This window comes from Pteropus vampyrus, unplaced genomic scaffold (assembly GCF_000151845.1).
Source record: "Pteropus vampyrus isolate Shadow unplaced genomic scaffold, Pvam_2.0 Scaffold470, whole genome shotgun sequence".
Lineage (NCBI taxonomy): Eukaryota > Metazoa > Chordata > Mammalia > Chiroptera > Pteropodidae > Pteropus > Pteropus vampyrus.
The window spans coordinates 213,113-226,361 of NW_011889251.1; the positions used below are offsets into that span (position 1 = coordinate 213,113).

Here is a 13,249-nt window from a genome sequence, read left to right on the forward strand (position 1 = left end):
TGAAGCTCCCCTTAAATAATGTACACAAAGCACCAAGCACAAGAGACCTTCTCCCAAAATATTAGTTTTTCCCACCTCTCTAACAGCTAGAGTTTCTGGGTCCTATTCTGCTTCAGCCATTCTTGGCCATGAGATACTCGGCAACCTCTTTACCTTCTGTCCAAAAGTGTGAATTGGCAAAACCAGGATAACATAATGGAGATTAACAAAGTGATGTTAATGCAAAATTTAGGGGGCTGCAAAATTTAGGGAGTTTTTTTTCCTGGGGGCGGGGGGGAAACACCTTTACAAATATACCATACTATCATTCCATAAAAACTCACCTCTGCCCAGATAAACTAATTACAGCCACGGATAATCAAATTGGAAAACTTTTTAATCCAAAGAAATGGTTCCCTCCTTTCAAACAACTGCATTATACAAATCAGCAATAGACTATTCTGGAATTAACAAAATGAAACTACAACTCAATCTTTGTTTACCCAAATCAACACATTATGGGGAATAAGGCAAGATCAACAACCTCGTAGTTTATGAATAACAACAAAATAAAACCTTAACATGAACAGAAATACAATCAGCCTGATTAGAGCACAAGCAACTAAAGGCTTACAAGAGACTCCTGCACATGAGCTCTGCTTCATTCAGGTTCTTCTCAGGCCTGCCTAGCAGATCAGTGGCTAGTAGGGTGTCACTCCCACTCTGACCTTGGCATTACCAGGGGCCTCCAAGAGTCTTGATGTTCTGTTTCAGAAGAGGGAAAGTTAGAGCAGATTCAGAGGAGCTTCTGTTAAAGCTCTCTAGTTTGCCCCACAGGCCTGCTAGACAAAGGTCTCCCTCACCAATCCCAAAGACAATCCAAAAGTCCCCATAATGATCTATTAGTCCTCACATTCCAGCTATCCACTGTCCAAGGCTCAGACTGCTCCAGAATGTCACCAAACCCACTGACCCTGGACACCATAAAGTCAAAATATCAGGTGTCAAATGGAGCCTTCCTGATGCTCAGCAATGCTTAGTTCTGACCTCTTGATTATCTAAGCACCTTCCTCACAGTGGTTCTTCCTAACCTTTCAGTCCTCAAGCATCCACTTGAATCCTCCTCTTTCATCATCCAAGGTAGAAGCCCCATCCTTGGCTTGGCTCAGAAAACTGAAGACATCTGATGGAAGCTTCCTTAATTTCCCTCTACACCTCTCCCACTTTTCCTTGTTTTCTTCTAGCCTTTGCTTCTAATTTCCAAGGCTCATCATATTCACAAGGCCAAGACTTTCCATCTGCCACCTAAACAATTTTGCCTCATCAATGATCTCCTCTCTGGAATTTCAAATCTGTCAACACAGCTTCCTTTCCCTTCTGCCTTCCAATATACACAAAAGCTCTCTCTACTAAACTTCAATGACCCTGCCTCTAGGAAATCTTTTCTTCAGGACCCCTTCTTTGTGTTCTCACAGAGTTATATTCCTGTCCGGGGGTTCTCCTCCACCATAACCACAGACAGGCAAGGCTCTGTCAATGCCCACCATAGTATCTCCCACATCAAGCACTATACCTAAAAATACTACAGGAGTTCAATAAATGTAATATGAAATAAACAAGTTTTTTGATGTGGCTATCTCTGAAATTACCATTTTATTCTCCCACTTATTCTCAAACCTTTCATTTCCTTGCCTCCCATTCACAGCATGGCCCCTGACAGGACTCAATTACACATTCAGAGCTTTTACATCTTCAGATCTACTGCCTTGTCAGTTCTCCTCCTTACCTCCCCTCCCTCCTATCGCTCCCCTATGCTGCCCACCACCACCGCACCATGATTTTTCTACAGATCCCTGCCTCTCCAGGCAGGTAACAGTTATATTCACTTTTATGTCTCTGTTCATGTCATCCCCCCTCCACTCATGCTTCCTACCTGTCCTCTTTATCTAGTCAAATATTACCTCCGATTAAGTTACCTCTTATTAGTTCCTACCTCCAGTGCTGTTACAAAACTAAGAATGGAACAGGTTCTAGAAAAGAGCTTCTCTTTCCAGCTCCAAGACAGCCCTTGAGAGCTATTTCCAGTCCTAGCTAGTCCCAACTTGGAGATAGCTTGGATAGTCTTAGCCAGCAGGGTGAGAGGCCAATATTAGAGAAAGAAAGGAAGTCAGGGCTACACAGATTGTCTGAACTAAAGCCAAGCCCTGGGCATGAGGGCTGGAACTGGTTTTGGCAGCTAATTTTCCATTATCTCTACTCCAGTCTAAGTTTTTCATTGCAGCCAGTCTGGGCATATGATTTTTGAGAGCTGAGGCTATGCCACTCTGCTAAGTATTCTTTATTAAACTTCAGAAAGAACAGGTGAATGGAGGAGGCAGAGGAAGAGGAGGATAGGGGCCTAGAATGAGCATTAAGCATACAAATGCTTGTTAGAAAGCGTACGGCCAACAGCTGCTATCCATTACTACCCAAGTCCACAGATTGCAAACTGGACCCTGGCCTGCCACATCCAGGTAATAAAGGCCAAAGCCCAGGCAGAGATACTCTGGTGCCAACATGGAGCTCAGCCAGCTCGTCTCAAAGTGGCCTCAGCCTTGGCAGTGGCTGCCATAGAGGTCACAGGCCTTCCTGCCCTGGCCTCTACCTATTACCCCGAGGGGTATGAGATTTAGCTGCTAAGGAGCAGAGGTTAGCCATCCAGTGAGAACCCCCCATATGGGAAATGAGGTCTCTCTGAAGAGACCTAAACTGTCCACATGCATTGCATCCTTCTCTCCCAATACTGGGTGATTTGGAGCCTCAAAAATTGCTCCTACAGGCCTCAAGAGGCCTGGCATCCTGCTATGCCCCAAGCAGTTCCCTTAACTCAATTACCAAGAGCAAAGGAGATGCTCAGAGTGGAGAATGATGAACAAAGGCTGGGAGGTAGCAATAATGGAGGAAATGGGCCAGAAGTATAGGAGGAGAGGAACAAATGAAGTTCTCAAGAAATCCCCAGAAGACTTGAAAGACTTTAAAGTGGGAGGAGAAAGCATTGTGCATAAAAAGATAGCACCAAAAATAAGCTTTTTTGAACACCTCATCCAAAAAAGTTGCTAGAGACAGCAACTTATGTTTTCAAAAGAGGAAACAGACTATCCCAACACCACACGAAAACCATAGTGTTTCTTCTATCCAGGCCCTGCTCCACATTTCCAGCACTGCACTTGAGTGAGGGTAAAAGATCATCCGACAGAGGCCACATGCTATACCCTCCCTCAGGCTGTTACCTCCTGGTGACAGACAAAAAATCCAACTGCACCACTCTGATGAGCCACAAGAGCTTAGGTATGAACACCCACGGCTCATGGGCCTAAAGGGGTATATGTGTGTATGCTTGTGTGTAAAGGATGGGATAGGAGCAGGTATACTCTTGGGGACCATCTTGGAGAATGAGAGGACCCATAAGGAATATTATCCTCCCAGACTAGAGGATAAAGGGAGCGCTGGGGATGTGGCAGAATGCACTGAGAGCTTTGCCCTTTGGTCCTACCTCAATTGCAACCTGTGATATAAAATATATTTGGTCTTTATCCCCCAGTTCCTGGAAGAGAGTTCCTAAAAGCTAAGTGATAGAAGTATCTTTTTTTCATCCTGAGTTTATGTTGATGAGCTGACTTTTGGTGAGTGGCATTTAGATAACTTTAAAATGGAGGCTGGTCACCAGAAAGACCAAGCCATGATTAGAGAGTTGGAACTTTTAGCTCCATCCCCGTTCTACCACGGAGGGAATAGGGGCTGTAGACTGAGTCGCCAATAGCCAATGGTTTATCAATCATGCCTAAGTAACTAAGCCTCTAAAAAAGCCCCTAAACAACAAGGTTGAGAGAGCTTCTGGGTTGGTGAACACACAGAAGTGCTGGGAAGGTGGCGTTCCCAGAGAGGGCATGGAAGCTCTACACCTCTTCCCCCATATCTTACCCTATGCATCTCTTCCACTTGGCTGTTCCTGAGTTGTACCCTTAACAATAAATCAGTAAACATAAGTAAAGTGTTTTTCTGAGTTCTGCAAGCTGTTCTAGCAAATTACTGAACCTGAGAAGGGTGTCGTGGAAACCCCCAACTTACAGCTGGTCTGTCAAAAAAGTACAGGTGGCCTGGAACTTGCAACGCATCTGAAGTACTGGCAGGGACATTACGCCATTAAACTGTGCGATGTGACACTAAGTCCAGGTAGATAGCATCAGGATGGAAGTAAACTGCTGGTCATCCAGTTGGTGTCAGAGGACTGAGTAATCACACAACCCATCCAAGTTGCAAACAGCCAAAGGCCTCACAAACAATCCTGCAGAATCACCCAGACCAGAGGCAGGTGCTCCTTCAGACAGATGTCCAGGCCTGCAGGAAATCAGACTCCTCTTTTAAATACTTGAAACAGAGTAGTTGGTCTACTATAAATGAGGTTTTTAAAATTCAGTTCCCTCCTATTGCTCATGCAGATCTGAAATGATCTGACCAGATGGCTGGTGCTCTATAATTCTTGGATTGCTCTCATCAGTTGTTGATGATTTGGGTTTTTTTTCCGCCACCACCCCTCCCCCACTCTCATATAAACGTGTTCCTGCACAGGCTTCCCACATGCTCCCATCAAGTAGGCAGGCTCTTTGAACTAATGCTAGTATTTCAGAGGTTCTCATAGCCCCCCTGGAAGTCAGCTTAGGTCAATAATGAGCATCAGGTTTGAGCTGCCCTGAGTCTACTTTGGGTCAACACGCAGCACTGGCTAATTGGCAGCACAAGGGGACCCTTTGCCCAGGCTGCCTTGTTGCCTTCATTTCTCCTTCAGGTCCCCAAGGAAAAGGAGGCAGCAAAGGTATATTTTTTCAAATGACAACTATAACCACTTATTGAATATTTCCTATGTGCCAGGCCCTGTGTGAAACATTTTACATATGTTAATCTTATTTCAATCTCAACTCATTCCTATGAAGTATTTTCAATCCTATTTTCAGATGAGGAAACTAAGGTTCACAGATTCTAATCAAAGAGACCAAGACCACATAACTCAAAAAGAGAACTAAAGGGTTGGAGGTATATCATAAAATTTGACTCACTGCTCTACCGAGATTTCAGGGATAGAGAGAGAAGGCCCTTCCCATACCCCGCCTTTATGCCCTCACTGAACACAAGACACTTCCACCAGAATAACCAAAACATTTTGGTGCCTTTTTCTATATCGTTATCCTCTGTGAAACTATGAGCTGCTGGAAGGCAGAGATCATGTCCCATTTGCTACCCAGACAGACAGTATGGTACCATGGTTAGGAGCTCAGGCTTAGGGTCAAAGCTAGGGTTGAATTCTGACTCTACCAGTTATTAGTTGTTTGACTAAGTCAGTTCTCCTGAGGTTCAGTTTTGTCTATAAAAATGAGGGTAGTTATAGCACCTGCCCTCAAAGAATTCCTGGCACAGTCGAAGCTCAGTAAATGTGAGCTATTGTCTATATCTCTGACTACCAGTACAGTACCTGGCACAAAATAGGATCTCAGAAAATGCTCGGGGAACAGAAGTACCACCATACATGGCTGTGACCAGCTTTCTATAATAACAAGTGCACAGGCACAGTATCCTAGATTTCAGGGGTTCTCAGCCACAGGGCAAATTCCTGAGTTCCCTGCCCAGGACCCACAGGATCTGCCAGCAAACAGCTTTCCTCTGCTTGCTTGTGAACAGCTGATGCTGAATCCACACTCAAATGCTTGCTGTGCCTCCATAAGGTGAGACAGATCCCAAAATAAACCAGGAGAGAGAGAGAGACAAGAAAATCACTTCTAGGAACAAGAGGCTCACGGTAAGAATGCTGACAGTAGTAACAGAGGCAGGCAGATTTCAGAATAGTGACCTGCAACTCATCCAGGGCTGAGTGGCTAGGGCCTAATTCCCACCTGGCCTGATGGGAAGGCCCATGAAGTCATGGGTTGGTCTCTGATATTCCAACCCATGACTGAATTCTGCCTTCAAATGAACCCAAACCAGGTACCCCAGTATCTCCTTCTTAGAGGCCTGGGGACAACAGAGCTGAGGTCCTCCCTTCAGATATCTGATGAGGACAGAAGGTACTGAACTGGGGTCAACACTTTGCCATTTTCTGAAAAATGCCCAAAAGATACACCACCATCTTCCTGTGTCACGTCCCTGACTCTCAGGTAGAAAATGCCGTACTATCTCCTTCTGCTCTCTCATCAAAATTCTCTGTGAAGGGAGAGCATTATATGATCAGGGAACTCAATTCTTCTCACCAGAAGTTCCCTTCCCTACCTAAGGAAAGAAATGACAGGAAGCCTACACCTTCACTGGTATTTAATTCCACAATCAAGTTGAACGAGTAGAACAAATGAAAATTCTACCACTTAAAATCGGAATTGCTGTGTACTGATTGATGTCTTCATGTCAAGAACCCTCACAAAAGTCTCTGCAACAGGAAGGGCAAGACATTTCCCCCACATCACCAACAGAGAAAATGAAGGGCAGCAGAATTCAGTGACTTGTCCAAGATCTCCTAAGTAGTAAAGCTATGATTTGAACCCAGAACTTCTGTGTCTAAAGTCTGTCCTCTTCTTCACTAAGTTATACTACCTCCCCATTTATCTACCTATCAAACAAGTTCTCAGGACTGACTATATTTCTTTAATCTTTAAGTAGCTGTGTTGGAAGCTCCCAGCCAGCATTTAGAGTGTGGAGAACTAAATATTATACTTTGGCAAGTGCCAGCTATTCACACAGACCACTAAGAGATCAATTTCCCATCCACAGACATACAAACAAAACTTTCTTGATATATACACAGAACACCTCAATCTGATACCTGGGCCTAAAAGAGCCTTGCCTGCCCCGACTGGTCTGACTCCCCAGCCCCCAGACTCAGAACCATCCTACATCAGACACTGAGGCCAGCACAAGGCCCTCACCAGTCCTACTTTGGGAGTGAGTATAGGCAACTAACACTTAAGATGGGGCAGGGCACAACTGGAACTAGAGTTGCTTTGCCCCTGAATTGTGGGGCCTGTGTCTGTACTCAACTGCAACACACCAGCCTTTGGGACAGCTTCAGGGGAATCTGGAGAAGAATTTATGGAGGGCTCTTAAGAAACTAGAAGGCATTAAGTTAAATGTAAAAGTCAGTATTCCACTCTAATTCTCCAGGAGGCACTCAGAGCCCTCAACCTGCCCTTGTCATATATGCTCTGGCTCTCCCTCCCCAAGGCTACAGAGAGGGGCTCTTTGCTTAGCCATTAACAGCAGCCCCACTGGCCAGAAGGTCAGGCAAGGGCCCTGGGTCAGAACTTCCTCGCTTATTCTGCAGTTTGGACCCGGACCTTGAAAGGTGCCACAAGAAGAGAGGGAGCACAGGACATTGTTCCATTAGCTCCAGGCACTTATCTGGTTTAAAGCGGTACAAGCACTTTTAACCACCTAAAATCAGTGGATACAGCCCATGTCTTCTACTCCCCACTCCTGAGAACTCTTCTAGTTTGAGTTCTAAAGAACCAGGGGCTCAGTTCTCAGAGAAGCTAGGGGAGGGGAGCGAGAGGTTGGATCTGCTGAACCAATACCTCTGTTCCTAAAACCTCCCTCTACCCAACACCATTAGCTCCTACTTGGCTTCCTTGGTGCCTCATCATTCCTGTGTGGTAGCAACTACCTGTATGCAAGTCCAGCAGGAGTGATATCACAACCAGAAAGTTGGCTGACACAGCAAATGCTGCCCTGCCAGCACATCAGCAATGGGGGCAGTGAGGACATAGTGATGACTATCGGCAAGGAGCTGATGAAACTACACTATGGCAGCTGCCAGGGCTTGCCATCTACCCTACCAGTGTAGAACACAAACAGCCTACTCCTGAGAACAAGCCCAAGTGTCACCATAGTGGGGCTCTAGCCAAGGATAGCTGGGACCAGAAAGACCAGGGAGAGGAAGGTAGGTCCAGACTCTGGGGGCAATGACATAGGACAAATTAGCTGAATGACATAGGTCAAGTTATATAACTTCTCTGAGCCTCGATGTTTTCATAAGAAAAAAAATAATAGTTCCTATTACTGTGAATACTGAACAAAACTATGTACATGAAGCACGTAACTGTATGTGAATATAGTAAACTCTCCATAATTGCTGGTTACTTTCATTATTATTTTAAGCCCTGGGACCAAGCTCATAAAAGGGTTAGAAAGTTGTTCTTCTGAGGATGTCTCATTTAAAAACCAGGCCAGGACGAGCCCCTATTTCTTGGCACAGGTTCCTTTAGCAAAAGAACCCTCCTGCCCTGCACTGCTGCTCAGGACTCTCCTGTGAACAATATTTCAGCAGCACTGAGCAGAGCAGAGGAGCCCAAAATAGCATTTGCAGAACGAGGCACATGTCACTGCCTCTCCTGTGCTTCAGAAGTGCAAGGAAAGAAAGTTTTCAATCACTTGCTCAGAAAGCTTGGCCACCCACCACCTGCATTCCTTCCAGGGCACTCAGACACTGCAATCTCTGTTCTGCAGGAAAATGAAGGTCCCTGAGCCCTGTAAGAGCAACCACCACTCTCATGGACCACATTGTTCCCTCTAGCAGGCCAAAGAGTGGTTGCTCCTTCAGAGTAGCCCTGTGGTGACAAAGGACATATGCAATTTGAATTCAGAGTGTTTCATAGGGACAGGGCTGGGCTTGGTACCTGGCCGAAGGGCCTGCCACTCATGGGTCGGGTGAAACACATTCAGAACCTCGGGGTCCAGCTCCTCCTCTGCTGTGGTTTCCTTTCTCTCTGTTTCTTTGGTGCTGCTCCTCTCTGGGTAGGTCAGTGCAAACTCCTTCAGAGAAAAGAAAACACAGGGCATGACCAACCACAGCTAAGCACCAGGCAAATAGAAAATGATCTAGGGTGGTACTCTCCCCACTTCTAGGCCCCACCTCCCCTCCTCAGCCATGTTTGGACCTTTCGCAAGAATAGCTTCATAACCAGCATGCATGGGGCAATATGGTTAAATGGACACAGCATATGTTATATGTATGTGGCACTTTTGTATATAAATAAGGAAAAAGTTCACAAAGTTCTATATTACCTCCAGGGGATTAAGGGAACACACTGAGGTTGGCAAAAGGAGACAATAAGAGCCTTTTACTTTTTACTTGATATGCTACTACACTGTTTGATATTTAAAACTCATACCTATTACTCTTACAATTAAAAAAAGAATATATTTATAAAAGTAAAAACACACATATAAACAGGAGAATAAGGTCTCAAATGGCCACCCCAGATGTACAAAAGCTAGCAGCTGAGGCCCGCTTGATTCCTAAGCAGACTAGCAGGGCACAGTAAGGACCTGGCCATCCCCCTAGGTGTCTATGGGACATAAATGACTACTTGGGACATTCCAGTCCATGTAGAAAATGGTGTAAGTGGGAAGCTGGGAGTCCAGCTGGGCTGAGGAAGGAAGAAGCCCAGCCTGGAAACCTCTTCTTAAAATCTGTTTCCTTCTATCCCATGGAGAACATGGAGAATTAATGAGATGGTGTCAGTAGAGCACTTTGAGCTCAGAAGACAGAGATGCAAGATAAATACAAAGTATTATTCATTTTGCTCCTCCTCAGCCTCCCATCCTTCCAGTCCCATTTTTAAACCTGTTCTTGCATAAAAGCAGTAAGGCCTCAGGAAACTGGAACCAGAGGGTTCCAGAGCTCTGGAAAATTATATTTGGGAAAGCAAGAAGGAACCCACACTAGCATACCGGGAGGTTATTTTCCTCTACCTCCCAATTCTTCCCCTAAAAACAGTAAGTATAATCATAGATTCCTCCTATGAACCCAAATCTATACTAAGTACTTTACATAGACCTCATTTTGGTTCCCAATGATTCTAACTTTGCATAGGAGTTAACAAAGCATCTCTTTCAAGTAGTGCTCCAGCTCCAAATAGGTATCGCCACCTGCCTGAGTCCCTTAGGGTCTGATCTTTAATTAACTGTCCGAGGAAAGGTTAAGAAGTTAAGGCGTTGGTGATAACAGTGTAAAGCCCCTCCAAGGATTTTCACATTTTAACAAGAAATAAAGGCATGAAATTCAGATGGCAGGATTTCCTATCTTGTTAAGGACCAGTAAGGAAAATATCTTGGGCAAGAAAAGGCCTTCAAATCATGTCACAAGTAATGAGGGGCACTGACTACAGCATCATAGGTAAGAACTCAAGCTCTGCATCAGATAATCTAAAGTTCAAATCTCAGTTTCTTGTGGCTCTAGGAAACTTACTCAACTTTCTAAGCCTCAGTCTCCACATATGTAAAGCAGAGATAATAATATCTAACTCATACATTAGATAAAACACTACCTTGTAAACCACTAGCCCTGCATACACAGTAGCTGTTACTCTTACAAAGACAGTCATAGGTTCTGGGTTGGATGAGTCTGTGCTGTGACATCCAACAGAGACTACACAATATGGTATCACTTAGGCAGGTCAGGTTTGGGTTGTGGTCACCTACGCAGCCTCACCCCTCAAACCCCTCCTACCCCTTCAACTTGAAGTTTGCACAAATCCGAACTCAAAAGAAAACTAGGAACAGAAAAGAAGATGTGCTTCCGAGACTAAAGAGCAGACAGACTAGCAGGAGGCACCCTACATTCTAAGGGCATGGACATCAAACTTCCAACAGCCAAGCTTCTAAGGGCAGGCTCTTTGTCAATCTTTTTCACCACTGTATGCCCCATGCCTAGCACAGGGCTTAGTTTGTAATCACAGGACAAAGGAAAGAAGGAATGTTTCCCACTTTCCCACAGGCGGGTATGTCTTTTGGATGCCTTAGACTGAGGCAAGCCCAAAGTAGCTGAGTCTGCTAGAAGCCAGGCACCAGCCACATATTCCAGAACAAAGACCACCTTGTCCACTAAATACCTATGTATTTCAGGGCACAGCCACACTGTTCAGCCTCTGCAAAGCACAATATAATAGACTGTGAGACTTGGAGAACGTTAATAAAATTTACCTCAGAGGCATATGGGTCAAATGCCTCCCAGAGCCCCGCAGAGATGGATATAAATGAGTGTGGTGGGTCAGGTTTAAAGTAACAGGGAGTGATGGGACTGTGAAAACTGGAGCCCTCTTGCCTTGACTAAGGAACACAGCTGCTACTCAGCTGGTTCACCACTGCCATCAAGGTATTCAACTTGAAAACAGAAAACCAGATTTGTATGTGAAATTTTCTTATTTTTAGAATACTAAGAGGGCCAAACTAAACATCTATAAGCTTTAAACTGCAAATCTTCCTTTGGTATACAAACAACTCTTGCTTTAGTATATCTATTAGCCAGGTAACTCCTGGCAGGTGTGGCTACAAGCAAGCAACCAAATTCTTATCATCAAGAGAGCCAGAGGAGAGAAAGAGCAATTAGGGGGATCATTTTATAAACTATTTAAATGTCTAACCAATGTACTATATACTTGAAACTAATCAAATAAAAAAAATTTTAAATCTAAAAAAAAGAGAGAAAGAAAGAAGCAGAAAAGAGACAAGGAGAATGGTGATGATAAGAATATGGTAGAAAGCCCTTCAAAATCTAGGCAGGGCTAGTGTTCATTCTGATGACTAGGGGCTGGAAAAGCCTCTTTTTCAAGATTTCTTTAGCAAAGTTAACAGGGCACACTCAAGAAAAAGGATTAGAAGGAGACTGATGAACCACTGAGCCATATGTTTCAAGGCCTAGGAAGGCCAAAATTTTCACAACAATCCTGTCACTGCTCAAAATGGTGAGCTTCCTCTTGGTATCACCTTTGAACCAGATGTTAAGCTATACACACATACACATACATACACAGAGAAAATCTGTCGTTATTTTACAGCATACTTCAGTTTTTAGTGGGAGTGATACAAAATTGGTGCTCCCTTGTCTGATCAGCTCACCCTATTCAACAAACTAGCTCTGAGTGACTTTGGACTATTTTCCCAAATCACATTTGGCAAGCACTACAGGAGGTTCAGTCACATGAACATATCATAAGCTAGAAAGTCAGTTCAAAAGGGGTATTCCACTAAAGGTTGTGAGGAAAAGTAACATCGCAGGGATGAGGTTGTAATGATAACAGCAGCTACCATTTACTAAGCCCTTACTATATGCCCAGCACTGGGTTAATGTGCCTTCCAAGCCTCATCCAAGTTTCGTCTATGAAGCACTTCCTTTTAGTCCCATTTTACAGATGAGGATGGATATGTCCTGTGCAAAAATCACACTGCTGAGAAAAGCAAAGCAGAGATTTAACTCCAGGCCTGCCTGGCTCCAAAGCTCATGCATGATTTCTGACTCATTTCTGTGTTTCTGTTCTTAGTCATGTGTCCTAATGGCCATGCCTTGGATACTGAGAGAATGTAGCAGGGGCAATAAAATCATCTTAGCACATTTATCAGCATAGCCCCCTTCCCAAGGGAAGGCTTTCATGACCCAGGTGAGAAACCACAGTCCCAAAAAAAAGGACAAGCAAGACTAGCCTTTCTCTGCCTGGGCAGTGTCCTAAACAGGAGAGAAAGACCAAAAGGTGAGAGAGGCCTGCCGGCCCTTGGTCACCTGCAAAGTAAATCCCATGTTCTGGTGCCCTCTCAGCTGGCTTCTCAGGGCTCTCTTCTATGCTGAATCCTCAGCAACCTCTTCTCCCTACCACCATCACTCCAAATACCAATTTCTTTTCAATTGACTGGCAAGAAATCCCAGCTAAGGTGTTAGCTGACAACGCCTTACCATGTCACACTTCCTTGTGCTTATATCTGAATAAGAGATTCTTAAAGATCAAAGCCTTCAAGATCCAAGAGAATAAATATCTAATGGTAGGTTGATAGACGATGTGGCAAAGACAGACTGCCAGGGCAACATATCAGGACAGGAGTGTGCCTAAATTAAGCCCTAGAAGCAGCTACCCTCTTACTAAAAATAAAAGCTGATATTTATTGACCATCCATTGACCTTACTGTGCCAGTTCCAGTATTAAGTGTGTGCCCTCTCTCTCCCTCCCTCCTCCCTCCTACTCTCTCTCCTTCTCTCTCTATATATATATTTCTATATATATTTCTATATATATAATCACATTTAATCTATGTGAAAATCTTAAGAGGAGGTACCAACTCTCTTTTACAGATAAAAAAACAAAGCTCAGAAATAGCCAAAATGCCAAAGTAAGTGGCAAAGGGAGTTTACCAAGGGTCTGTGCTCCGTCCAGTGAATTCCACTACCTCCCTCATTACTCACCACCTTTTTGAAGGCCAGTAT

The 13,249-nt window shown here is 44.4% G+C and overlaps 1 protein-coding gene across 9 annotated transcripts in view; it reads right to left on the reverse strand.

The window, feature by feature from the left end:
* SIL1 (SIL1 nucleotide exchange factor) overlaps positions 1-13,249 on the reverse strand; it is a 169,213-nt gene that overhangs the window by 107,465 nt on the left and 48,499 nt on the right. For all 9 annotated transcript variants that reach the window (XM_011382242.2, XM_011382238.2, XM_011382239.2 and 6 more), the window contains one exon: positions 8,673-8,808. In XM_011382242.2, coding sequence (XP_011380544.1) covers positions 8,673-8,808 — 136 coding nt within the window. The remainder of the gene's footprint in view (positions 1-8,672; positions 8,809-13,249) is intronic.